The sequence below is a fragment of the Neoarius graeffei genome, chromosome 13 (assembly GCF_027579695.1).
Source record: "Neoarius graeffei isolate fNeoGra1 chromosome 13, fNeoGra1.pri, whole genome shotgun sequence".
Lineage (NCBI taxonomy): Eukaryota > Metazoa > Chordata > Actinopteri > Siluriformes > Ariidae > Neoarius > Neoarius graeffei.
In genome coordinates this window covers 77,563,663-77,587,874 of record NC_083581.1, presented here as the reverse complement: position 1 = coordinate 77,587,874, position 24,212 = coordinate 77,563,663, and the positions used below count along the sequence as shown (strand labels likewise).

Here is a 24,212-nt window from a genome sequence, read left to right as displayed (position 1 = left end):
TATTTATTTATAAATAAATAACATTTATGAAGCCTATTAATCATATTCTCACCAGCAGTTGTTGTTTACTATAATTACAGTAAAGTTAAAATATGATTTGATATCCTATCGTTGTCTCTGGAAGGCGGAGGCAGGACACTGGGAGTGTGTGAGCGTGTTGGTCGAGTCGGGCGTGTGCGTGGATGTGTGTGACTCAGCGGGGCGCTCCGTGCTCTACGTGGCGTCTCGGAGAGGACACACTCGCTGCGTGGAGCTGCTGCTCAGCCAGTCAGCGTCCTGCCTGCTCACTGAGCACTGCAATAAGTGGAGTCCTCTACATGTTGCAGGTAAACTCGTCAAGTTGTGGTGTTTTCTGAATTTTAGAAATGTATATTTTTACTGCCTTTTTAAATGTGCATTTTGTAGTGTTTTGAAGTTGTTCTGGGTACAGGGCCGTAGCTCCGTGTCCTGAAATTGTATCAGAATTGTTTGGTTGCTTGTGTGAAAATGCTGTAAGACAGATCTAGTTTATTTGAATGATTATTTTTAAATCACAAAGGTGTGTGTGTGTGTGTGTAGCTGCCAATGGCCACACAGACTGTCTGCAGATGCTGCTGTCTAGCGAAGAGGACACTGACCTTCCAAATGTCTCAGACACAGAGGGCCAGTGAGTGAACGTTTTCTCACACTCTTTCTCAGCATCAGACCAGTCATGTCCAACAGGGTTCTCCAGAAAATCTGAAGTAGCCGGTTTAAAAAAAAAAAAAAAAAAAGTAGGCAGCTCTGGAATTCGCTACTACAGTGCTCCAAAGGTGTGCTAATGCTAGGGGCTCTGGGGGCATGCTCCCCCAGAAAATTTTGAAATTTACTTGCCCTCTGGTGCATTCTTGGCTAATAAATTACTAACATTCCCTGTAAAATACTTGCAAAATATGTATGAAATCTCCCTTCAAATGTGTGAGAGAGCTTGGCTTTCTCAGTTCCCCTCTGTAGTACACTACCTGGCTCTGGAACATAACTGCATACGCTATGGCGTGGTCCGGCTCAACCAGTCAGAACGTGAGAATCAACAAATATGATGTCGCTTCCGATCATGTTGGACCCAAATCGAAGACAATTTTGTGGTGGAGTAATTGGATTTGCAACAAATTATGGGCAGTGGGGACGAGATAGATCGCTTGAACATTGAAAGGCCAGGCTTTTTTTTTTTTCTGGGATCAAGTAGCCGGCCCAGACCATCTGTGTAAGCGGAGAAAACCGCCGGTCGCTGGCGCTTGTGGACATCTGTGTCCAAGTTTATGAAATGATGCTAATGACGGCGCAAATGGAGATACTTTAATAGCACATATTACTGTAGGTTGTTAGTGATGAGAGGACATCAGAAAATGATTATTGCCCTGTAATATCATGTAATTAACTTGTATTGAGTCCTGAGCCAAAAGAAATCCAGTATTCCAATGCATTTAGTCTGAAACTGTCCTGAAAATAACTGTAGATTTTAGAGTTATTCGTGTGTGTATTACATCATCAGTTTGATTGACTGCTCCTTCTGTCCTATGCAGAACTCCTCTGATGTTGGCTGTACTGGGAGGTCACACTGACTGCGTCCTCTTGTTGCTGGAGCAAGGGGCGTGTCCTGATGCAAGAGACAGGAAAGGAAGAACGGCACTGCACAGAGCGGTCAGTCATATAGTTACACGCTGCGTTGTTTATCACTTAAATTCAGTCTTCTGAACACGCGCACGCATTTTCCCTTCCTTTTCCCACAATGCATTTTCGCTCAGTCTTGAAACAAAAGTGTGCGGGATGTTTTTGGGAAATCTGAACACTAGGTGACAGTATAACCTAAAATACAACTTGCTGTGTTATTTGTGTAACATCCTGGGGAAACCCTTTTACAGAGAGACATTTAAGATTTTTTTACGATATAGTTCTGAAAATATAGACGATAGACTTTTTTTGAACCGAAATGTGTTGCTCATTTAAATACGTCTCAACCACAAGTCAAGTTCATTGCGTTATAAAGCTTCTATTCAGGCTGTGGTGTAAGGACCATTTCAGAAGTTTTGACAGCCAGTATATGATTACAAACTGAACTGATTAGAGTTATATCCATTTTGCTTTTGGTATGGAGCTACAGTCCTGTTCACACCTGGTATTAACACGCGTCCTGGGTGATCGGATGTAAAGCCTCGGTCACAACCGGCCGTACGTGCTCCTACGGTCGGTCTACGTGCAAGAAACGCACGGAGGGCGCGCGTGTGACGTGCTGATTTTTGAGCCGCAGACTGGCCGCAGAGGTTCTTTGTCATGTCAAACAAACTCTACGGGCGCTTACGTTTTTTTCAGGTTGCAAGACAAACTTACGGCCAACGTGCGTCTTTCTCCACGAACAAAAAAACCGCAGCGATTTGGGAAACACCAAAAATCGCACGGCCAAAAAATCGTACGTCTGGTTTAGGGCTGTAACGATATGCGTATTGAAATCGAAATCGCGATACGCAGAGCCACGATCCGTATCGCGATACAAGAAGGCAGAATCACGGTACACCCTTTCAAACTTCTCCTCAGCCCAAAAACAGAGGCGCTTCCAAACTTCAATTTATGAATACTTTTACTTTTTATTTAAATTACATTTTAAACTTACTTAAATTACTTTTATTTTTTATATCTATTAGTAAGTCGTTTTTTCGCCGACCTGCGACAATCTTCTGCGAGTCACGCAACGTCCACACTCGCCACTGGCAGAGCATTCATTTATTTCTTTTAAGCGGTCGCCATTCTGGTTGCGATGGGGGGGAATCTGTAAACAAGCAGCTCATTGGCTGGCTAGGTGTGCCACAAGCCAATCACAATCACTTGACCGGAAAGGCATGCAGTGTTGCCAGATTGGGTGGGTTTAGGTGCTTTTTGGCTGGTTTTGAACATATTTTGGGGTGGAAAACGTTAGCAATATCTGGCAACACTGAAGGCATGTCTGCTTGGGCGGAAGCCTTCTGCGGCAGTTACATTTTGACACGCGAGCAACGTTTCACCATAAAAATTCCGTAATTTCCATCTGTTTTCTGCGATCACAGAAAATCATTGGCCCTATGAGAGTGAGACAGTGAGGGAGGCCCCCCCCAAAAAAAAAATCTTAACGGATTTACACAATTTGGAAAAATGACTTTTTCAGAACCGAAAAAAACAGAGCTTCCGGCTCAACAGTATTATTTTGAGAAATAAAACAATCTTTGGATATACATTTGTTCATTTTTGCATACATATTACTCATTCTCTGCAGTGGTCTGAATTATTTGTTATTAAATAGTTAATGTAAGTAAGTAAATGTTAATAAGTCAAATTTACTACTTTAAAAAAACATTTTTAAAAAAATCGTGGGCGTATCGAATCGTGGGTCAAAAATCACGATACGAATCGAATCGTGAGTTGGGTGTATCGTTACAGCCCTAGTCCGGTTGTGACCTAGGCTTAAACAAGGTCAAATGTCCATTGGGATTCAGTCGCTCAGCCTATTCTCGGAGGTGGCCTGGGCGGCCTATGGCGGCGTTGTTTTTGTTTTAACAGCGTGTATGTGAACGTGTCCTGGGCCACGATGAAGGGACTCGACTGATGTCTGCTGCGTATGCAGAAGCACACCTGTATTCACACATCAACCACGTCATATTGAAGTGAGAAACCAGGCACTGCCACCACCATTAACAACAATATGCTAAACGCTTTAATTTCCAGCAGACTTGGCATGAGAGTTTACGCAAGACTTTTTTAATGTTTCAGAATTCTCGCCATATAGAACCATTACCAGTTATGTTTTAATTAGCAAACATTTAAACATCAGTAAAACACCAACACTATGATCCAACAAAATTTTACAAGTAGTCAGCACAAATGAACTCTGCAATTTTTCACAAACGGTTTGAACTTAATACAGGCCCTAACAATAAAATAAAACACACAGCTTGTCTATTATTCATTAAACAGATATTTGGTAATATTAAAATGGATGGGATTTTTTGGGTTGTTTGCATGTTCCATGTCTTTCGGAGCGTGAATCTTTTCTGTAGTCTTGCTGGCCTCGGCTGCAGTACCTCCACCATCACTTGTTGTGTGTGGGGTTTGTTTTTTTTAAACTGCAAGAGGGATCTGAGGGTCTGCGTTGACGTGTCAGAGTCATGCGAAAGTGCAGAGTTGAGCCAAAGCACAGGGCTGTCGCTGTGGAGCGCATGCAACATGCGACAGGCTTTTGATCTTGTGTAATGCTTAGTCACATGACCAAACACTCTGTGAATTTCTCACTGTTGTAACTGTGGAAGCAAAATCAAACTTTATTATGTTTATATTTACGGTGTCTTGGCAATGTATTTTATAGGTCACACAATAAAGTCAGCTTGTTAATACGGTCAAAATAACTTGAGAATAAAGTCAAAGTCCCTGTCATGCCAGAATGTGGTCTTCCTAGGCAGTGTCCTGTCCCAGTACTAACCAACTCTTTAAGGCGTATAGGTGTGGCGCCAATCTCTGTTTCGATAGCTCTCGCCTATACAGCTAGGGTTACAGTGGGGTGGGGGCGGGTCCTCTGGTAACCAGGGCTGTGTTGAAAAAATCAGTTTTCCAATTCTGAATCGATTTGCATATTTCCTGAAGATCGATTCGTACGTCCAAAGATCGGGGTTTTTTTTTAATTATTATTTTTTTTTAAATTACGGTTTTTACCTTCGTTAGTTCTAAAAAGCCGTGTTTGCAAACCTGATCTCTGTCCTGCCGTCCTCTGTGCTCCACCCTTCGTTAGTTCTAATGAAGGGTGGAGCACAGAGGACGGCAAGACAGAGATCAGGTTCGCAAACACGGCTTTTATTGCCACACTTTGCAGTGAAACATCCAGTGACTAACACAGGCACACACACACACACAACCGGCGTCTGGTTCGGGGATGAGCTTCTCTGCTCTCCCTCTTTAAGTAGGGCGCGGTCACTGGGAAGACACACACAAACACAGGTTAATTGCCGTCAGGTGTAGTGATTCTGCCACTTACCTTCCCTGACTCCGCCCTCCTGTCACAGACCGGCGCTTGACCACGCCCCCGCTGCCACAGTCTGCTACTACTGTGTTTTTAGTGCTGCTGAAATGGACGACTTAATCAAATGCTATTTCGGGATTGGGTTTTGCTTATGTAGTGGTTCTGTGTTAGTCTCTAGCAAACAGAAAGCCGCTGCCTAGAAGTATTTGAATCTATGTGAATCACATCACCAACCGACTTCCTGTACCCCGGTTGTCACAACTCTGAATTCCATGGCTCTGGTCTCAGCCATTCATGTCTATCGGCCGCGAGTGAGTGTCACTTCCATATGGAAGCCCGCCTTCTACAGATTTCTGACTTTTTTTTTTTCTCGAAAATTTCGACTTTTTTTCTCAAATTTCGACTTTTTTTCTCGAAAATTCTGTTTTTTTTTTTCTCAGAAGTTTCCAAATAAAATATAAAACCCTGGCCCTATTGCTCTGCCGTATGTTGGAGTGTCAGAAGAAAACAGTAAATCAGAAAGCTGCGCACGTTTGCACAGCTTTCACGCAAACGTGCACAGCTTTCTAATTTACTGTTTTTTTCTCATACTTCCTATGTTTCATGGACTGTAACGGCATTTGCTTATTTAGTAATTTTAATCCAGAATTTACTTTGATGAAATTATAATCAGACACTCCAACGCCCCCCCCCCCCCCCCCCCCCGCCCCCCCAAAAAATCGGATCTGCAAGATTCAGCTGTGAAAAGGCAGCATCCGCCAAAAGGCGCGCCGTTAGCATCCCTGGAAGCTGCCTTACTCCTGGGCATGTAAATGAGCTCCTTTTTCTGCAGAAGAATCTTTTTGTACCCAAGTGATGGCACTTGGACAGTTTACCCAGTCTGTCTCAGGTCAAGTTTAAGGTCCAGTCAGAATTTATTTTTGTGTGCACTTTAACAGGAAACAGCGTTTTTTATTTACAGTCTGAAGTTGAAATTTAAGGTTTATTATTTATTTAAGTTTAAAATTGAAGGTAAATTTTAAGTTTAAATGTCCTGTTTACATGTTCGCACTTTAAAAGCAATTGAATGTTTTATACTTTTTATATTTTGAAGATTTTACACAAAACTCTGAGACACTTATGTTTCCTAAGGTGCTGCATCTTTGGTTCTTATTTACAAACGGTATAATGACCGTTAGGTTACTTTGAAGCCAGTAACCAGCAATCTGTTTACATTTACACTGGCTAAGAATCTCTTTTTTCACATTATAAAATAAAAATGCATTTGTGTGCAACAGCAACAGCTTTTGGGTGAATTCTTAATCTTAATAATGCACCAGGTTAGCGTCCCATTTGGACACTATTGTTGCAGGTATAGAGAACTCTGGCGTCCTCTGCTGTCCTGATTCGCCTTTCTGTGAGGGGTTTGATCATTTATCATTTTCACCAGTCTTACAGCCATCATTAACTACCAATACTTGATTAATTTGCTGTTGAATGTCAATATAATACAAGTATTAATATGTTGCTTAACTACACAGTCTAAAATGGTTCTAATAACACTAACCCGAATCGTACCGTATAGAGTCGTGATAATCGATTCTGAAGCTTCGGAATCGAATCGATTCTTGAAATTTGAATCTATACCCAGCCCTACTGGTAACCACAAGAGTTTGACTCACCACTTGCATCTGTATTGCACCGTGCCTTGCCAGACGGTAGTAGGTACCATTTTTATAATGGTCTTTGGTATGACCCAACCGCAAGTAGAACTCGTGATCTCCCAGTCAAGAGGTGGACACGCTAACCACTAGGCCAACTCGCAGTAACTTAAGAATAAACAACGAACAAATTGAAGTTGATGAAATCACACATCTTGGTGCTTCAATCAATAAAAATGGAGGTGCTGACAAGGAAATAAAAACTAGAATTAATAGCTAAAGCCAGGATTGCCTTCAGAACACTCGGGGAAGGTTTGGAGCAGTTCAGCATGTAGTCTAGAAACGAAACTCTTTTTTTTTTTTTTTTTTTTTTTTATATATATATATATATATATATATAATATATATACACACACACACACACACACAGGGGTGGCACGGTGGTGTAGTGGTTAGCGCTGTCGCCTCACAGCAAGAAGGTCCTGGGTTCGAGCCCCGGGGCCGGCGAGGGCCTTTCTGTGTGGAGTTTGCATGTTCTCCCCGTGTCCGCGTGGGTTTCCTCCGGGTGCTCCGGTTTCCCCCACAGTCCAAAGACATGCAGGTTAGGTTAACTGGTGACTCTAAATTGAGCGTAGGTGTGAATGTGAGTGCGAATGGTTGTCTGTGTCTATGTGTCAGCCCTGTGATGACCTGGCGACTTGTCCAGGGTGTACCCCGCCTTTCACCCGTAGTCAGCTGGGATAGGCTCCAGCTTGCCTGCGACCCTGTAGAAGGATAAAGCGGCTAGAGATAATGAGATGAGATATATATATATATATATATATATATATATATATATATACAGAAAAACACCTTGTGTAACCTCAGTATTACTTTATGGCTCTGAGACTTGGGAAGTAACGAAGAAACGAGAACATTATTAGATATCTTTGAAAATAAATGTTTAAAGCAGATATGCAGAACCTTTTTATTTTTAAATAAATTTCTGAGTGGATAGTATCTCCATCCTTGACTCTTGTATGCTGCATAAATGGGAATAAAAAATTTATATATTTGAGAGTTAAAATCGACCGCAAAGTTGTGATTGGAGCCGCCCCGCTGAGCCAGCCAGCCCTGAGTGCGTGACGTCACAGCAGGAACCGGTTTTAAGGCCGAGGCCTTTTACAGCTATAGACCAAAGTCATATAAATAAACATTTATGGTGAAAGTAAGAAATAGCGTTACCGACTCGCTCAACTAAGACTGATTTGACTTCATTGATTGTGGGTTGACCCTCATTAAAACAGGATGGGTGCTATAACTTATGCAGCATACATGTACATGCATGCATTTTCACTGATAAAATGTAAAAGGCTCATTAAATAATCAGATGAACTGAGACAATCACATTCTGAAGCAAATTAAATAATCTTATACCGCTAACTTAAACACACAATACAAGTTACATGGATTAATCTAAATGCAGGTAAACAATTTTTTTGTTTGTTTTTTTGCTTTTTAATCCAAACGAGAGTCGGCACTTACCCGTCTGTGTTCTCGCTTCTTGAAGGCCAAGCTTGTGGTCAATTGTTTTTGAAACAATCTGACTTTCAGTTGTTTGTTCAGTTCTCCGTTCATTCGCTTCTTCCACGTAAGGCCGAGATGGCAGCAATATCCAGTTTAGAAATCAGGCAGCTGCGCCACTCATTCACTTTTCATACGGTGTAGTCCGCCATTACTGCTGGGCTCAGGCAATTACTAAAACCCGGGATGGAACGGGACGTCACCGGTTTTAGCAACAACTGCAGGGAGGTCACTGCCCGAGCGATATGTCCCGTCCCATTCCGTCCCAGGTTTTAGTAGTAACCCTCGGCTCACTCCGGGAGGACTGGTGCAACTAGACTCTTTTTTTTTTTTTTTTTTTTATAAATAAATATAAAATAAATACTTTTCTTGCAGTTCTCTTTAATTGTTGGTACTGCACCCTCTTTCAATACGGACTTGTAGCCAACGCTCCTCAACAGATCAGAGGTTTCGTACGAGTCTTCAGTAAAATGTGCAGAGCAGAGGAGAGACTACTTCGTAGACGCCCAATGTGCCCATGAACTTCTCGCAAAACGCATCCAAATCTTTGCAGTTTGAACATTCTTGGGCCGTGAATGCAACGTAAATCCACCTTCTGTCATGTTGCTGCACCCACCAAAAACACATCTACGTGGCATGGCGATAAATTAGCTCAAAATGGAGGATCGGAGTTGCAGTCAGCTCTGTGTTTTAGTATAGCGGAAATGGCGATAAGACTGATGAACTTCCTGCTGTGGCGTTACGGACGTCAAGGTCGTTCACTCAGACCGCTACCTACAGTATATAAATCACTTTAATCGTACAAATTACTATATTAGATTTATTGTTAACGCTTAAAACTATTCCTGTGCCATTCTTGAGGTCTCAAGGCATTTATAAACGAAAGTGAGGCCATGGTTCTGCGTATATGCTTTTAAGAATAATTCTCAAGTTATTCTGGCCAACAGTTATAACCAACAACGAGCTGAGAGAAAGAACTAACGCGCCAGATCATAAGACAAAGAAGCTGGAAATGGATCGGCCACGTACGAAGAGATAATGACAGAAACAACAAGAGCTCTTCAGTTGCTCTTAGATGGACACCAGATGGTAAACGCAAACAAGGAAGACCAAAAGAGACAGGGAGACGTACCATCAAGAAGGAAAGAAAACATCTTGGTTGGAATTTGTGGAACAAAGTAGCCAGGCAAGCACGCAACAGGGACGGGTGGACGGAAAGCAACAAAAGACTAATAGCCCTTTTCTCCAGTGGAGATACAGGATAGAAAAAGATGATTTTTTAATATGGCCTGAAGCATATTTCCAACTGGACATTTTGGGCATTGATATTTTCATCTACACGTGATCCTGGCTAAAAGCTGGCACATGCCGGCTAACGTTAACCCTGCTAAGAACAGGATGATTTACGCGATTGTGTATGAACAATGATGTTCATGTTGCCCATGCTTTATGCAAAATCATGTCAAGTATTGTATAATCCAGCCTTTAGTACTTGCTCCAGTTCTTCTCACCAGACCCCTTTCCTCCTTGTAGGCACTGCTCGGGTGGGAGGACTGCGTCACGGCACTGCTCTCCCACAATGCCACAGTCCTGATGAAAGATGTTCGAGGCTGCACTGCACTCCACCTGGCTGCTTCCTGTGGCCACGCTGAGATCCTGTCCCGAATGTTGTCTGCTGCTGACCACACCAACCCACGCCATCCAATCAGTGACTGCCATGGTTTCACCCCCACACACTGGGCAGCCCATCACGGTAGGGTTCAAACTCCACTCGGAGCACTTTCAGAGGGTTTGGTTTTGTCAAGTCTTAGTTGATCAATTATTTGCGATGTGAGAAAATTGTAAGTAAACCATGAGCTGAACTGTTTCCTTAATGTGTGTCGTATTTTGGCAGGTCATGAAGACTGTTTGGAAGTTTTACTTGAAATTAAACCATGTAGTATCAAGGAGGGAAACCCCTTCACCCCACTGCACTGTGCTCTGTAAGTCCACCGCATTCAGGGATTTTTAAATACAAAGCACAGGCTTTCTCTTCTCAGTGTGTTTTCTGTTAACAGATGAGACAGATCGGTTTTCATAACAGTATTCTTGTGTGTGTGGTTTTCTTCTCTCCCCCACCCCACCCCATGTTAGAATTAATGGCCATAGTGGTTCTGCAGAAATTCTCTTGAACTCCAGTTTTGGCTCGTCACTGGTCCATGCCAGGGATGCAAAGGGAAGGTCTGTAAAAGCATGCTGCCTTAAGAATCTTGTATAAAAGCGAAATTATGTAATTTTATTTTATTTCTCTGTAAAACAGACTCGTGTAAATCAACGGCCTGTGTATGGTTAATTTCTTTTTATTGATTTGAAATTAAAGCTGTTCAATATAATAAAATGAGTTACAATGAGAATGCATTTCCGGAGAAAATGCGGAAGTGTGCTTGCTCAGGTGCGCCGCCATGGCGACCCGGCAAGAGAGGCGACCACTGTAATTCTAAATCCGTAAAGAGAGATGACCCAAAACACGGTTTTGCTCATTGTGGCGCCCCCTAGTGGCCAAATGACGACACCAAGTTTGATGAGCTACATGAACTGGCGCCAAAAGTCATCTCAACAAATAGTCTTGATACGTCAAAGCGTGGCGGCACGGTGGTGTAGTGGTTAGCGCTGTCGCCTCACAGCAAGAAGGTCCTGGGTTCGAGCCCCGGGGCCGGTGAGGGCCTTTCCGTGTGGAGTTTGCATGTTCTCCCCGTGTCCGCGTGGGTTTCCTCCGGGTGCTCCGGTTTCCCCCACAGTCCAAAGACATGCAGGTTAGGTTAACTGGTGACTCTAAATTGAGCGTAGGTGTGAATGTGAGTGTGAATGGTTGTCTGTGTCTATGTGTCAGCCCTGTGATGACCTGGCGACTTGTCCAGGGTGTACCCCGCCTTTCGCCCGTAGTCAGCTGGGATAGGATCCAGCTTGCCTGCGACCCTGTAGAAGGATAAAGCGGCTTGAGATAATGAGATGAGATGAGACGTCAAAGCGTTTCTGAGATATGAGCCAAAAAACGTTCTTGCTAATTGTGACGCCCCCTAGTGGCCAAATGACACCATATTTGATGAGGGTAGTTTGGATGGTGTCCGAAGTCATGCCACTAAATATGGTCTTGATACGTCAAAGCGTTTGTGATATGAGCTCACCTCCTGTTTGGTGGCTCTGTCATCGATTTTGATTGGCTGCCACGGGCGAACGCTTCGACATATGAGAGCGAAACGAATATCATTTATAAGGCATGGACTGGAGATCATGTGTGCCAAGTTTCGTGATGATCGGACAAAACATGCGGCCAGGGTCACTCTACCTTCACTTTGGACAAAATTCAAAATGGCGGAAAATCTAATGAGGCGGAAAATGACGTCATAGGGTGCGTTGGAATCGTCGAGCTCCAAGGATTCCAATGGCACCAGACTTGTGAAAATCGGACAGACGGATCAAAAGTGACGTGCATGAACGCATGTAAGACTGTGATCGGTTGGTGGTGCTAAAGTGTGAGACGTACCAACATGAAACTTGATGAAATCAGTCAGGGTCCACGCCTCTATCAGTGTACCACGTTTCATGACTGCACACCTTATGGCAGGGGTGCCCACAATATTTTGATTCGCGAGCTACTTTTAAAATGACCATGTTAATATGATCTACTTGGACTAGGTTGTTACCACTACTAGGCCTACTATGACTACTAGTACTGCTACTACTACTACTACTAATAATAATAATAATAACAATAATGAGGCGGCACGGTGGTGTAGTGGTTAGCGCTGTCGCCTCACAGCAAGAAGGTCCTGGGTTCGAGCCCCGGGGCCGGCGAGGGCCTTTCTGTGTGGAGTTTGCATGTTCTCCCCGTGTCCGCGTGGGTTTCCTCCGGGTGCTCCGGTTTCCCCCACAGTCCAAAGACATGCAGGTTAGGTTAACTGGTGACTCTAAATTGACCGTAGGTGTGAATGTGAGTGTGAATGGTTGTCTGTGTCTATGTGTTAGCCCTGTGATGACCTGGCGACTTGTCCAGGGTGTACCCCGCCTTTCGCCCGTAGTCAGCTGGGATAGGCTCCAGCTTGCCTGCGACCCTGTAGAAGGATAAAGCGGCTAGAGATAATGAGATGAGATGAGATAACAATAATGACACTTGTTTTGATTTATAAACATTCATATGCAATTTGTTTAATAATATGCAAACATGCATACAAAAAGGTGACTGAAATTTACATTCAAATTATGTTAAATGCATAAGCTTTGTACTCCTAAACGTATTTTTGTTCAAATCACTGTTAACTTTTATAAACCGCAAACTACTAAGTAAACATGAAACAAGCCCACTGTAAAAAAAAAATGGGCTATGTTTAGAAAAAAAAGTTAAATGCATCCAGACAGGCATTGTAAACCCCAAAACATTTTTGTTCACATCAATTGACTTTTGTATAGCCTGCTAGACAGAGATTTGACATTTACAACAATTTTATATAAAAACATTTTTCCTTCTTTTATATTTTTTTTAAATTTTTTTTTTTTAACCGTGGAACTTAGCAACAGCACAACATTAATACATAGCATACTGATGTAGGCCCTAAATCAGATCTTAATCCGATGATGATCGGCACTGGAGGGAGTCAGAGAGGGCTGCATAGTCCGGACAGTAGCTGCTGGTAGCGAGCCTCAAGCAGGCCTCGAGATGATCGTCAGACATACTGGAGCGGTATTTGGACTTAATGATCTTCATATGCGAAAAGTCCGACTCGCACAAATAAGTGGAGCCGAACAATGCGATTAAGGAGGTGGCACATTGCTGCATGCTCGGGTACTTCGCCTCCGTGAGTAAATTCCAAAACGGCCCATGCGCCCTGGACTTCAACTCGATGTCAGACTGCAGCATCAGCATCTCGTCTTGCACGGCAGACGTGTTCAGCTGAAACAGTGCCGCAACTTTTGAGGCGAGGGAATCCACCTCAGTATCTTCCCCGAATGGGTGGCACATGAATGTAGCTAGTGGCTCGAGCAAAGCAAAGTCTTGAAATCGCTTCTCAAACTCTGACTGGAGAATTTCAATCTGCTCAGTGTAGCGCGCACTGTTAAGTTGCGCAAACGCCCTCCCTTGCATCTCCAGCTCCGAGGCGAGGTTTCGGAAGTTTCCTAAATCACGGCGCTGCATCTTTGAAACCAGCAGTTTCATTTTACTGGTTGTCATGGTAACCTAATGTAACATTTTTTTTGACGCAGCGCTTGGCTGACATTTCGCTTCAGGGAAAAAGCGAATTTGTTTACATGTAAAAATAACCACGACTTTTTTTTTTTTTTAATTTCATAACAAATATATTAATATTTACATATCAATCATCAGATCTACCATCCCTGCCTTCGAGATCGACCGGTCGATCGCGATCGACGTAGTGGGCACCCAGGCCTTATGGTCTGGCCTCCCGAAGGGAAAATCTGTGTTTTGCATCGAGCGCCCGTTCATTTCAATGGGGGAAAATTTTTTGAAAAACGCGAATTACAGGAGAACAACAAGGTGTATCGAAAAGCTATATACAAGCACACATCTGCGCTACAGTCCGGACAAGTGAGAAGTGGAACGGTGTCTCTAACTCGAATGGCCCGAGAGGAGTAGCAGCGGCTCAAAAAAGTGAGTGGAAAAGAATAAAAAAGTTTAATAACAATAATAATAAATGCGTCGGAGAACAATAGTAGTGTGCTCGCTTTGCACGCACACTAATAAGCTGGCACAACTAGGCGTGTAACGATTCACCTCATTCACGATTTGATTATCTCACTATATTTTTGAAAAAAAAAAAATTTTGAACCAAAAAATGCAACATTTTTAATTTCATATTCTTTACCAACTTAAATTTTTTTTATTAAATAAAAAAAAACTTATTTCATTCTCTTAACCAACAATAATTTACCCATATTTTGTAAAATATAAAACCCTTTTAACTAAAATATTAATTTTAGTAAAAACAAAAAAGGTAACAAATGGGCCTTTTCTTAATAATTTATCAACATTTCTGCTCCCTCTATTTGCTTTTCTTTATCTTTCAGCAGTCTGTAAAATGCGAGCTCCGATTTCTTGTTAGATCCATTTATACACAATCACACGGCAGCTCCTTCGTATTTTACATCTGTGTTTTTGGGGCATTAGAGCTTTGTTACTTCCACCTAGAGTGAAGTGTGTTTTAAATTACTATTTAGGTTAAGAGTCTGGGTGTCCTCCTCAACAGCACTCTTTCCTTCCAATCCCACATCAGTAACATTACCCGGTCTGCGTATTTCCATTTACGCAATATCAACAGTCTCCGCCCCTCCCTTACTCCCCATGCCACTGCTGTTCTTGTCCACAGCCTCGTCACTTCTCGTCTGGATTACTGCAACTCCCTCCTCTCTGGTCCCTCACAAATCTGTCCAGAATTCAGCTGCTCGCATCATCACCAGAACTCCCTCCATCCACCACATCACGCCATCCTGCAGCAGCTCCACTGGCTCCCAGTCAAGTTTCGAATTGAATTCAAAATCCTTCTGTTAACTTTCAAGGCCATCCACATCCTCGCTCCCCCATATCTGTCCGATCTCCTCCATGTTGCCACTCCCTCTCGTTCCCTCAGATCTTCTTCTATCCACTTGACTGTCCCCTCCGCCCGTCTCACCACCAGAGCCGCTCTGCTCCCCGGCTTTGGAACTCATTACCTCCCGAACTTAGAAATATCAGTTCCCTTCCACATTTCAAATCCTTACTCAAAACACACCTGTTCAAACTTGCTTTTCAAATTTAATCACTGCACTGTCTAATTTTTAATTTTGAATTGTAACTTGTTTTTAATTTTTTTTTTTTTTGTAGTTTTAATGTATGGTTTGTCTTTCATTTTTGTACAGTGTCCTTGGGTGCTAGAAAGGCGCCTTTAAATAAAATAATAATATTATTATTATTATTATTATTATTAAATGTATAAAAAAATTTAACATTTTCATTCCTGCTGTTGTATGTGCTTGCGCCCTCTGCTGTCTAAAGAACACAATTACAGTGAAGGAAAAACTGAGATAAAGCATTACATTACAGGCATTTAGCAGACGCTCTTATCCAGCGCGACATACAACGCACCCAGAGCAGCCTGGGGAGCAGTTGGGGGTTAGGTACCTTGCTCAAGGGCACTTCAGCCATTCCTGCTGGTCCAGGAAATCAAACTGGCAACCATTTGGTCTCAAAGCTGCTTCTCGAACCATTAGGCCATAGCATATCATGAAGCAGCCTGATCACGATTAATTTTTATTATATTTCACCGATTCAACTCATCAAAAATTTGTATTGTGATTGATCATCACATAATATTATCATTACATGCCTGGTCAAAATACACGTGTGGTTTTGTTTTTTGTTTTTTTGTTTTTTTTAAAGAGAGCACATCCATGTAAATATCTTATTTACTTTTTAAATTAAAATTCCAAACATTTTGTACTAACTTGTAAAACTGTAAATAATTAATTGTAAATTTTTTTTTCATGGTTTTAATTTAAGTTTGAAAATTTTCAATAAAAGTAGATTGAACTGTTTTTCACCATTTTATGTATCTATGGGAAAATAACCTGTATGTGTATCCTGATACTAATTGAATTTGATTTTCATTTTTTTGGGTCACATCAGCCACACTTATTTGAAGTATCTTTCAAATGTTCCTACTGTCCCATATTACGTGGAAATTCGTATACATTTTAAGATAAGTTTTAACTTGTCGCCAAATTAATCTCGAGCTGTCTAAAGACTCACTGTGTTGTAACGTGCGCCGTTTTCAGGACTCCACTCCATGCTGCCTCCGTAGCCGAGGACGTTTCCGGGCTGCTCCTGATTCTGCGTATGGGGGCTGACATTAACGCCGTGGACCACTCGGGACGCTCGGCGCTCATGGTGGCTGCTGATAAGGGCAAAAGCGGCGCTGTGGGTAAGAGCACGGGTGCTGGATTTCTCTTTTTAAGAAATTTATTTCACCATTGGATCAGTTATATTAATAGTGATTGATTTATTGTATCCAGCCCTGCTGCTGCATCGAGCCAAAGCTGATCTGTCTCTTCTGGATGTCAACAGAAACACTGCCCTGCATCTGGCCTGCAGCAAGGTACTGTCTGCTCTCAGATGTGTGTTTAAAGAGAGAATTAGTGATGAGGTCGTCTAGTTGCCTCACCTCACCTTTGTTAAACTGTGTGTTTGCGTCTGCATGTTCTAGGCTCATGAGATGTGTGCCATGCTGATCTTGAAAGAGATCCACAACCCGGTTCTCATCAATGCAACCAACAGCATGCTTCAAATGTGAGGGCTTTTTTTTTTTCCCCATGTATCTTTCATTGTAAGTTTTATAGGTTGTTGCTAACACTGCGCTAACACTGCATTCGCACTAGCAAGCAACAAAGCAGTCAGCGCTCCAGGTTCATCTCCGTCGTCATGTGGGTGTGGCACATGTAGCTTTTTCGGAATGATTATATGATACAGTATCATAATTGGACATACAGGTGCTTATACTTGCTGTAACATGTAAGTGATGGGACATTTAAAAAAGCAATCCCCTTTTACCTTGTAAAATACTTTACTTGTCCTGTAAATATTGGATAAATATTCCTGGCTTATAGTTTTCTGTATTATGGTGCCACTGTTTGGTTGGTACTTTATTAAACCAACAGGAACCGGACAGTGTGGTGCAAACGTGCTGTATCTTTTTGGGTTATTGAACACATCGAGGAAAAAGGAAATGCTCGCAGATTAAATAATGTTGTTGAATTATCTTTTGTTTAAAAAATGGTTTAATTTTAATAAAATCGAAATGATGGTGAAACTGATGCCACAGGATTGTACTTGTGGGAAACTCATCTCAGTTTAATGATCGCTGATGAGGGAATTACATCCACATTTGGACCAGATGGAGGGGAGGAGGACGTCAGGAGTGATTTGTGACAGAAGGCTACCAGCCAGAGTGAAAGGGAAAGTGGACCAGGCAGCAGTAAGAGCAGCGATGCTGTACGGTTTGGAGACACAAAGACAGGAGGCTGAACTGGAGGGAGCAGAGCTGAAGATGCTGAGATGTTCATTGGGAGTGACAAAGTTGGACAGGATTAGAAACGAGAGTATTAGAGGGACAGGACATGTAGGACGGCTTGGAGACTGTGAGAGAGGCGAGATTGAGATGGTTTGGACACGTATGGAGGAAAAAACGCTGGAGTTGGAGTTGCCAGATAGAAGGAAAAGAGGAAGAGCAAAGATGAGATTTATGGATGTGGTGGTGAAGGAGGACACGAGGACTGTTGGTGTGATGGAAAAGGAGACGGAGGGACATTATCCGCTGTGGCGACCCCTAACGAGAACAGCCAAAAGATAAGGGAAATTACAATTCTATGCTGTGAAACTTGTACGGAAAATGGTGGCTCAGCTCTTTATTGCTTGCGAGTGTGTATTGTAAATTTTAGGTCTTTGTATTCTTGGTTTAATATTTAGTTCATATCTCTTTCTGTCCTCTAGGCCTCTTCACATCGCAGCCAGGAACGGCTTGGCCACTGTGGTTCAGGCTTTGCTGAACCGTGGAGCCACAGTGCTGGCAGTTGATGAGGAAGGTACGCCACCTAGTGTTTACACTCCGAATAATCACTTTAGAGTTGAAGCACGCGGGTGCTATGTCGGCGAAACTGTTGCCTCCTGCAGATATCTTCTTTTATTGTATTAATGACATGATCTCAATCAGCTGCGTCTGTGGTATGCTATTGCTAGTTATTTCTCTGTAGAGACAAACAACAAAATCGCAGATGCTGTAGATAAAGGAGGAGGCCTTTCGGTTGGTTTTTAGCGCTTTATAGAGGACTTTCAGTGACGTCACAGATTTTTGTTTATCATGCAGCATCTGCCATACTGCTGGGCCAACAAAGAACCAGCCTTGACAGGTAATAATGAAAATCGAGACGACTGCAGTCAGTATAATCTCTCTGAAACGATTAAAAATGTATTTCATACCAGCAGATTGCTTTACATTCAAAAGCTGAAACATGCAGGCATCACAGAGCCATGTAATTTACCCAGAAATGTATTTATTTATTCTGTGCATTTTTCTCTCTCTCTCTCTCTCTCTCTCTCTCTTGGTGTCTGAGCGCAGCTTCAGATGGGTTAAATGTAGAGGAGGAATTTCGCTTCGCTTGAGTGCATGTGTGACAAAAATCAAGGCTGCTTCTTAATTTGCCCATAAATGTATTTTTGTATTTGGAACAAAATATTTGTTCCACTTGAAAAGGTGTCCAACAAACCAGCTACCGGATTTGGGACAGTGACATCCTGAACTATTTAGTATTTGTGAGTTCTAAATACACCAGAGATGCTAAACGCTTACAAAGTACAGATGCCTTCCGTTATTTTGAGGCAGATTTCATTCGTCCCGTAATGTTATGGGAAATTTCCGATAAAGAAAAATACCTTATGACCAAGGTAAGCTCAAACATGGACTTCTAACAGTAATAAACAAGCCAGGGCCTAGATCTAGCATATTTTATGGTGTTTAGCCTCGTCTACATTATCAGTACATCACAAATACGCTGTTAGTCTCGCCAAGCATTCGGTCTAATCAAATATATCGCATCCAGATCTACATTTTAACGTTGCACAGAGCTTTCACACTAACCTGATATAAAATCCTCACACACACGGGAATGTTTTTCTTCTTGTTTAACTGCCGCTCGCCGGGTTTTTTTTTTTTCTCTCGTCTTTCTGGGTTTGCCGAGAAGTTAAACCAGGCTTATCTCTGTCTGTTATTCCATCCAAAAGCACTACAGGTCTCTGGCAATGTTCTTTTTAGATGTAACTTCTACAAGTTTATCTGTAGATGTTTACTGAATTGGGTGTACACTTGTGCCAGTCGCTGGCAAACACAAATCTGCAGTTGCGATGACGTCATGTGAAAGTCCTCCATATGGATGGTGTTTGACCGAGTGTGTGTGTGGGTTTTTTGTTTTTGTTTGTTTTTTTCCCCCAGGTCATACCCCTGCCTTGGCATGCGCTCCCAACAAAGCCGTGGCCGACTGCCTCGCTCTCATCCTCTCAACCATGAAGCCTTCTTCCTCCAGCGCTCCCTCTTCCTCTCCCTCGTCCCCCAGGCTGAACCTGCTCAAGCATTGTGGCATCACAGCCGCTTGCCCCCCTTTGCCCAACGGAGGCCTTCGCCACACCTACGGCAAAGATCGGCACGGCGCTGCCTTCGGATTGGACGGATGTCTGACCGAGTGAGCCGATCTGCATCCTCGAGCCCTTACGATGTACCACACACACACAATAACACGTCTGTGTGTATCGATGCTCAGTTTGGTCCCCTCTCTCTCTCTCTCTCTCTCTCTCTCTCTCTCTCTCTCTCTCTCTCTGTCTATCTCTCGACACCTAGTCAAAAACGATATGCAATTCCAGCCACATAACCCTCCTGCCCCCCCCATCATCACTGCTGTTCTTTACTACTATTAGAGGATGACCAGAAATGAACGTGGTTATTATTTATTTAATTCCTCACTAGATCTTGTTTGAAAAGTCGAATATTCCAAGCCATCTCGTGTGCTCGAGTTTCCATGAGTGCAAGCTATTAGTTTTTAAACTGTTAATTTTAAGCCCAGTTTACTCAGCTAAGTTTAGTATTATGCAGCTGCTTATTCTTTTGGTCACGGATTCTCGCGTGTGTGAGTGAGAGAAGCTGTGGCCTCGCAGAGAATTTCCAGCCTGCTCTGAGGAAAAGTTTAAACGGGTTACTGTAAACTAGCATGAAGGTGTGGGCCATGTATTAGATGGTCGTGTGTGTGTGTGTGTGTGTGTGTGTTTAGCAGTCCAACCAGATTTCCATCCCATACTTGATTCTTGCTTTTTAAGCTTGTGCGTTGTATGTCAGGTGCAATCAAATTCAGCACAAAACTAGGCAGAAAAAAATTTTCTTTGAGACAAGGGAAACCATACAACCTTAAGCCAAATGACCAATGACCTCTGGGTTCGAAAGGTCAAAAATGGTGCATGTTTACTGTAGGCTTTTTTTTTTTTTTTCTCTTTGTGGGAGGAAGGAATAAACTGGGGACATTGCAATAGGTTTACAAGGAGCATATTCGTATTTGTTATTCCAGATTAAAGAGTAGCACCAGGGTACCATCAGTCATCTGATATGGCACGCAGGCAATGATGGACTGAACAGGAAATCGAAAGCACAAGCATCAGAGTGGACGCAGGCCTTTGAAAACTGATCCTTGCTCTTAGGGGACCACCTTTTATCTGGGAAAGAACGCTCGTGGGTGGTATTTTTATTTTATTTTTTTAATAGAAATTGGAAATTAGTGGCTGCGAGCTGGATTCTCCATGTAGTGCTTTCCCAGCGGACCATATCAAAATGTCTTGCGTTATGTTGTGTTGCGTCGCGTCGAGCTGCTTTCGCAGTGCCTTTTTAACAGGGGTGGGTGTTGTGTTTTTTTTTTTTTTTTTTTTTTAAATTATTATAAACGTCCGTTCAGTTCAACTCGTCACCAGTCACAGCTTAAGTGGTGCTTCCTCTACAGACAATTAACTTTAGCCATATGAAACATTAGTCGAGCCTTTTGCTGAAGGATCACTTGGAATTCATTTGAAATGTCAGGCGTGTGTTTTGTTTTTTGTTTATCCTCTTTGGGGAAATTAGTTATTAATTGAGCAGCTTTTCCGTCAGGGTGTATGGCTTTAACGTCTGCTGTTCATAAGCTCGGACTGAGGATCAGCGTTTTTGTGATCTTTCACATCGGGTTTATTTGGATTATTATTACGACCAAAGTTGCGTTCATTTCGTAGCATTCATAATTTGGCAAAAAGAAAACACCTGCTTGGTGGTGATACATAAAATCTGTTGCCCCTTGGGGTTTTTTTTGGTTTAAATATAAACTGAATGCTTCCTTATTGCCAAAGGTTGATTTAATTGTTCATTATACAAATGTGCTTCCTTTTCATTTTACATTGAAGCCACAACATTTCAGAAAATATTAGGACCGGAATATTATTCACAAAATATAGACATGCAATACTTGCGCAATTAGTAAAGAGACAATCAGTTTGAAAGGGCTTTTAATTTCCCCTATTATTATTATTATTTTTCCGATTTATTTGAGACCACAGGCAGTTAGAGATTGCGTGAGCCGGCATGTTAACCTGAATTGTACCCGAGTCTCACTGAAGCCATGAAAACTGTTTAAAACTAAGAAAGAGAAGCAGCAGTAAATCTTGATCCTTCCAATATTCACTGAAATACTTCAGTCGATTTTAGTTCTTCTAGGTGTCTGCTGAAATAATTAAGGAGAATTGACCAACGTATTATCACAGTTTTGCAAAAGAAAAAATCTCGTAACCCATAATACTTGGGGGAATCAAATGTGACCTTTTTATTTGCAGTGCTTTTAACTGCTGAACAAAGTTATAGGACGCAGATGATGCTTCAAAATGATCTGTTCAAAAATAAGGAACTTGTCAGGGGTGGACACATCATAAATTTATTAGCCGTCACACTGGGAAGTAAGCGCTCCAAAAGGAAAAAAAACAACCTTGAAGGAACTAAATGTAAAAGTGAGTGCAGTGAGCTAGTTAGGAAAAGAGCGCATTAATAAAATGTAAGAGAAGCAAACAAGTATTTGGTTATTCAATTCTTAGAAAGTTTCTGATGTAGCATATTTGCGCCCTCAATGAAATGTCAGCACGTCATTGCCCAGTGTCCTCATGCGTCACCTAAAACCTGTTGGAGTCGTCTTAACGAATTTGCTTGTGTCGATTTAACGCTAGTTAATCTACTTTTGTAAAAATCAGCTGGGTCGCCATGAATGAGGAGCTTGTGCGACAGTTACAGCATCAACACGTCTGTCTGTGTGGCGCAGTGAAGTGCATTTACTTTAAACATAGTTACGGAAGTCAGAAAGGAGTGTTATTTTTCTGTCTTTGGTTATTAGACCGACTCGGCAACGATGAAAAGCCGAACGTGAAATCTTTTTGTCCCGGGCGTCCCTGATGCTGATTTGTCCACCTCTGACTGTACATTCAAATGGAGCATAAAAAAAAGCACCCCGTGTTCTTTTGCTGTTCGCGTGCAGCTGCATTGTGTGTGTTGCACTTGACAATGTGGCTGAGGCATATTTTTAGGTTTGTACTTTCATCAGGAATATTAGATTATCATGACTTAACCCAATTCTCTTTTTTTTTTTCTTTTTTTAAACCCCCCCCCCAAATACAGAAGGCCAACAAAACGAAGAGAGATGTGAACGCACAGGGTTCAGTGAGGCATTAAGAGATTTGCACTGCCACTTGTATCGATTATTGAAGGAGTTGAGGTGAAATATTTTTTTAAAAAGTGCACATCTCCTTTTCATTCAAAGAGAACTTTGTTCCCATTTTGTAATCAGAAAAAGCATCTTGGAGCTGGATCGGTTCTTTATCCACGTCCTGGACGTGTCACAACTCCTCATGGGGTGTGTGTGTGTGTGTGTGAGAGATGAATAAACGGGCAGCTTGTGCAGAGGAACGTTGGACCTAAATACGGTATCTTGTAGCTGAAGGTTGTATTAGAGGTAGAGGAGCTCGTTTTAGCTGATTGACCATATGCAAAAAAAAAAGCATGATGGTCCTTTCTTCAAAACTGGTGCCATAAATTTCTTCTCTGCACTGCATCTGAATGAGTTTATAGAGTAATATGAATGAATTCTAAAGTAATATATGTTGCGTGATCTACAACAAAACCAAATTCATATTTATTTGAGAAGAATATTGAGAAAAAAATAATTATTATAGTTCAAATGAAGCTATAAGAATGCAAATGTGGGAAGAAGTTAAGTTTCAAATTAAAAAGCCATTCTTTAGCATTTATATTTTGTCAAGTTACGTAAATATTACTTTATTACGTTTCTCTCAAAAGGCATTGATGGGGAATTTTTTTTTTTTTTTAGTTCCCCCCCCAGAAGGATGAAGTCTCAACCATTTGTCAAATGAAATGCCTTAACTTTATCAGAAGGGTAGAAATCAAGAAAGTACTTTGTGGTGTTTTTTAATTTGAATCTCACTGATCAGCATGTCAAGTTTGCAATTATTTATTAACACAAGGCATAAAATCATGGAAAAAAAATTCTTTGGCATAACTCCAGCTTTCTGTAACTCTCATCCAATTAGCAGGAAAAAGGGGCGAATTTGTAGCTACTTCAAAGTGCGTCTTAATAACCCGTTCATGTCTGTGTTCAGTGTCTAGTTGATGCTCTCGAAGGTGGTGTCGACTGATCGAATGTCTAATTTACCTCAGCGGACTTTTTAAACGTCCCAACTACTTGAAGACACATCCGTTTAAGGCAATATTTTAAATAACTATTTGATTCCTGCGTCGTCCTATTTATCTCTAGTGATTTGCCTTAAGAGGAAATGGTATTGTGGGCGAGCAGTTGCAGCACTTGAGAGAAGATTTCCTAAATATATCTGGTCTCGTCTCTCTGATGGCGAGATTGTGTCGAGAAGCACACACATCTACAGAGAATGCATCATGCCACAAATGTTAAGCATAAATAGCTAAATGGTGTTTGTCAGGTGACAGATTTTTTTTTTTTTTGGTTCAAGGACTAATTAGGAAATCCTGTGTGCGCGATGGTTTTTTTTTTTTTTTTTAAGCTTTTACGTGTTAGTACTGTATCTGCAGCATGTTTTTAAAAAAAATGTACTGGAGGTAAGAGGATGAGGCGATGGGCTTTACATTAGCTGTTAATTAAGGTCCCCCCCCCGTCATTAACCCTTTAAAACCTAAAAACGTCATGGTTCTCAAATAGTATGTACTGTAGTATTAATAGAGCTGCCAATCTGTCCAGTTTTTGGTGTAGCATTTATGATTTTGTGACGGCTGCAAATGTTTGGAAAAATATTAATTTAAAAAAAAGTTTGTCTGGTGGAAAAGCTAAAAGGATGTAAAAGACTTGCTTCCCATTTTCACTGCAGTGTAATCTAGCTGGGAGTTCACAACTCCCGGTTA

General features: G+C 41.8%; 1 protein-coding gene across 2 annotated transcripts in view; it reads left to right on the top strand.

The window, feature by feature from the left end:
- ankrd52a (ankyrin repeat domain 52a) overlaps window positions 1–24,212 on the top strand; it is a 46,654-nt gene that overhangs the window by 16,152 nt on the left and 6,290 nt on the right. Inside the window, exons 18-28 of one of the 2 annotated variants that reach the window (XM_060938566.1) lie at window positions 125–326; window positions 559–646; window positions 1,542–1,659; window positions 9,733–9,952; window positions 10,094–10,181; window positions 10,333–10,419; window positions 16,003–16,148; window positions 16,240–16,322; window positions 16,431–16,513; window positions 17,714–17,805; window positions 19,209–19,455. In XM_060938566.1, coding sequence (XP_060794549.1) covers window positions 125–326; window positions 559–646; window positions 1,542–1,659; window positions 9,733–9,952; window positions 10,094–10,181; window positions 10,333–10,419; window positions 16,003–16,148; window positions 16,240–16,322; window positions 16,431–16,513; window positions 17,714–17,805; window positions 19,209–19,455 — 1,454 coding nt within the window. Of the gene's footprint in view, window positions 1–124; window positions 327–558; window positions 647–1,541; window positions 1,660–9,732; window positions 9,953–10,093; window positions 10,182–10,332; window positions 10,420–16,002; window positions 16,149–16,239; window positions 16,323–16,430; window positions 16,514–17,117; window positions 17,338–17,713; window positions 17,806–19,208; window positions 19,456–24,212 lie in introns of those variants that run through there. The other variant, XM_060938567.1, reaches the window with a different exon arrangement.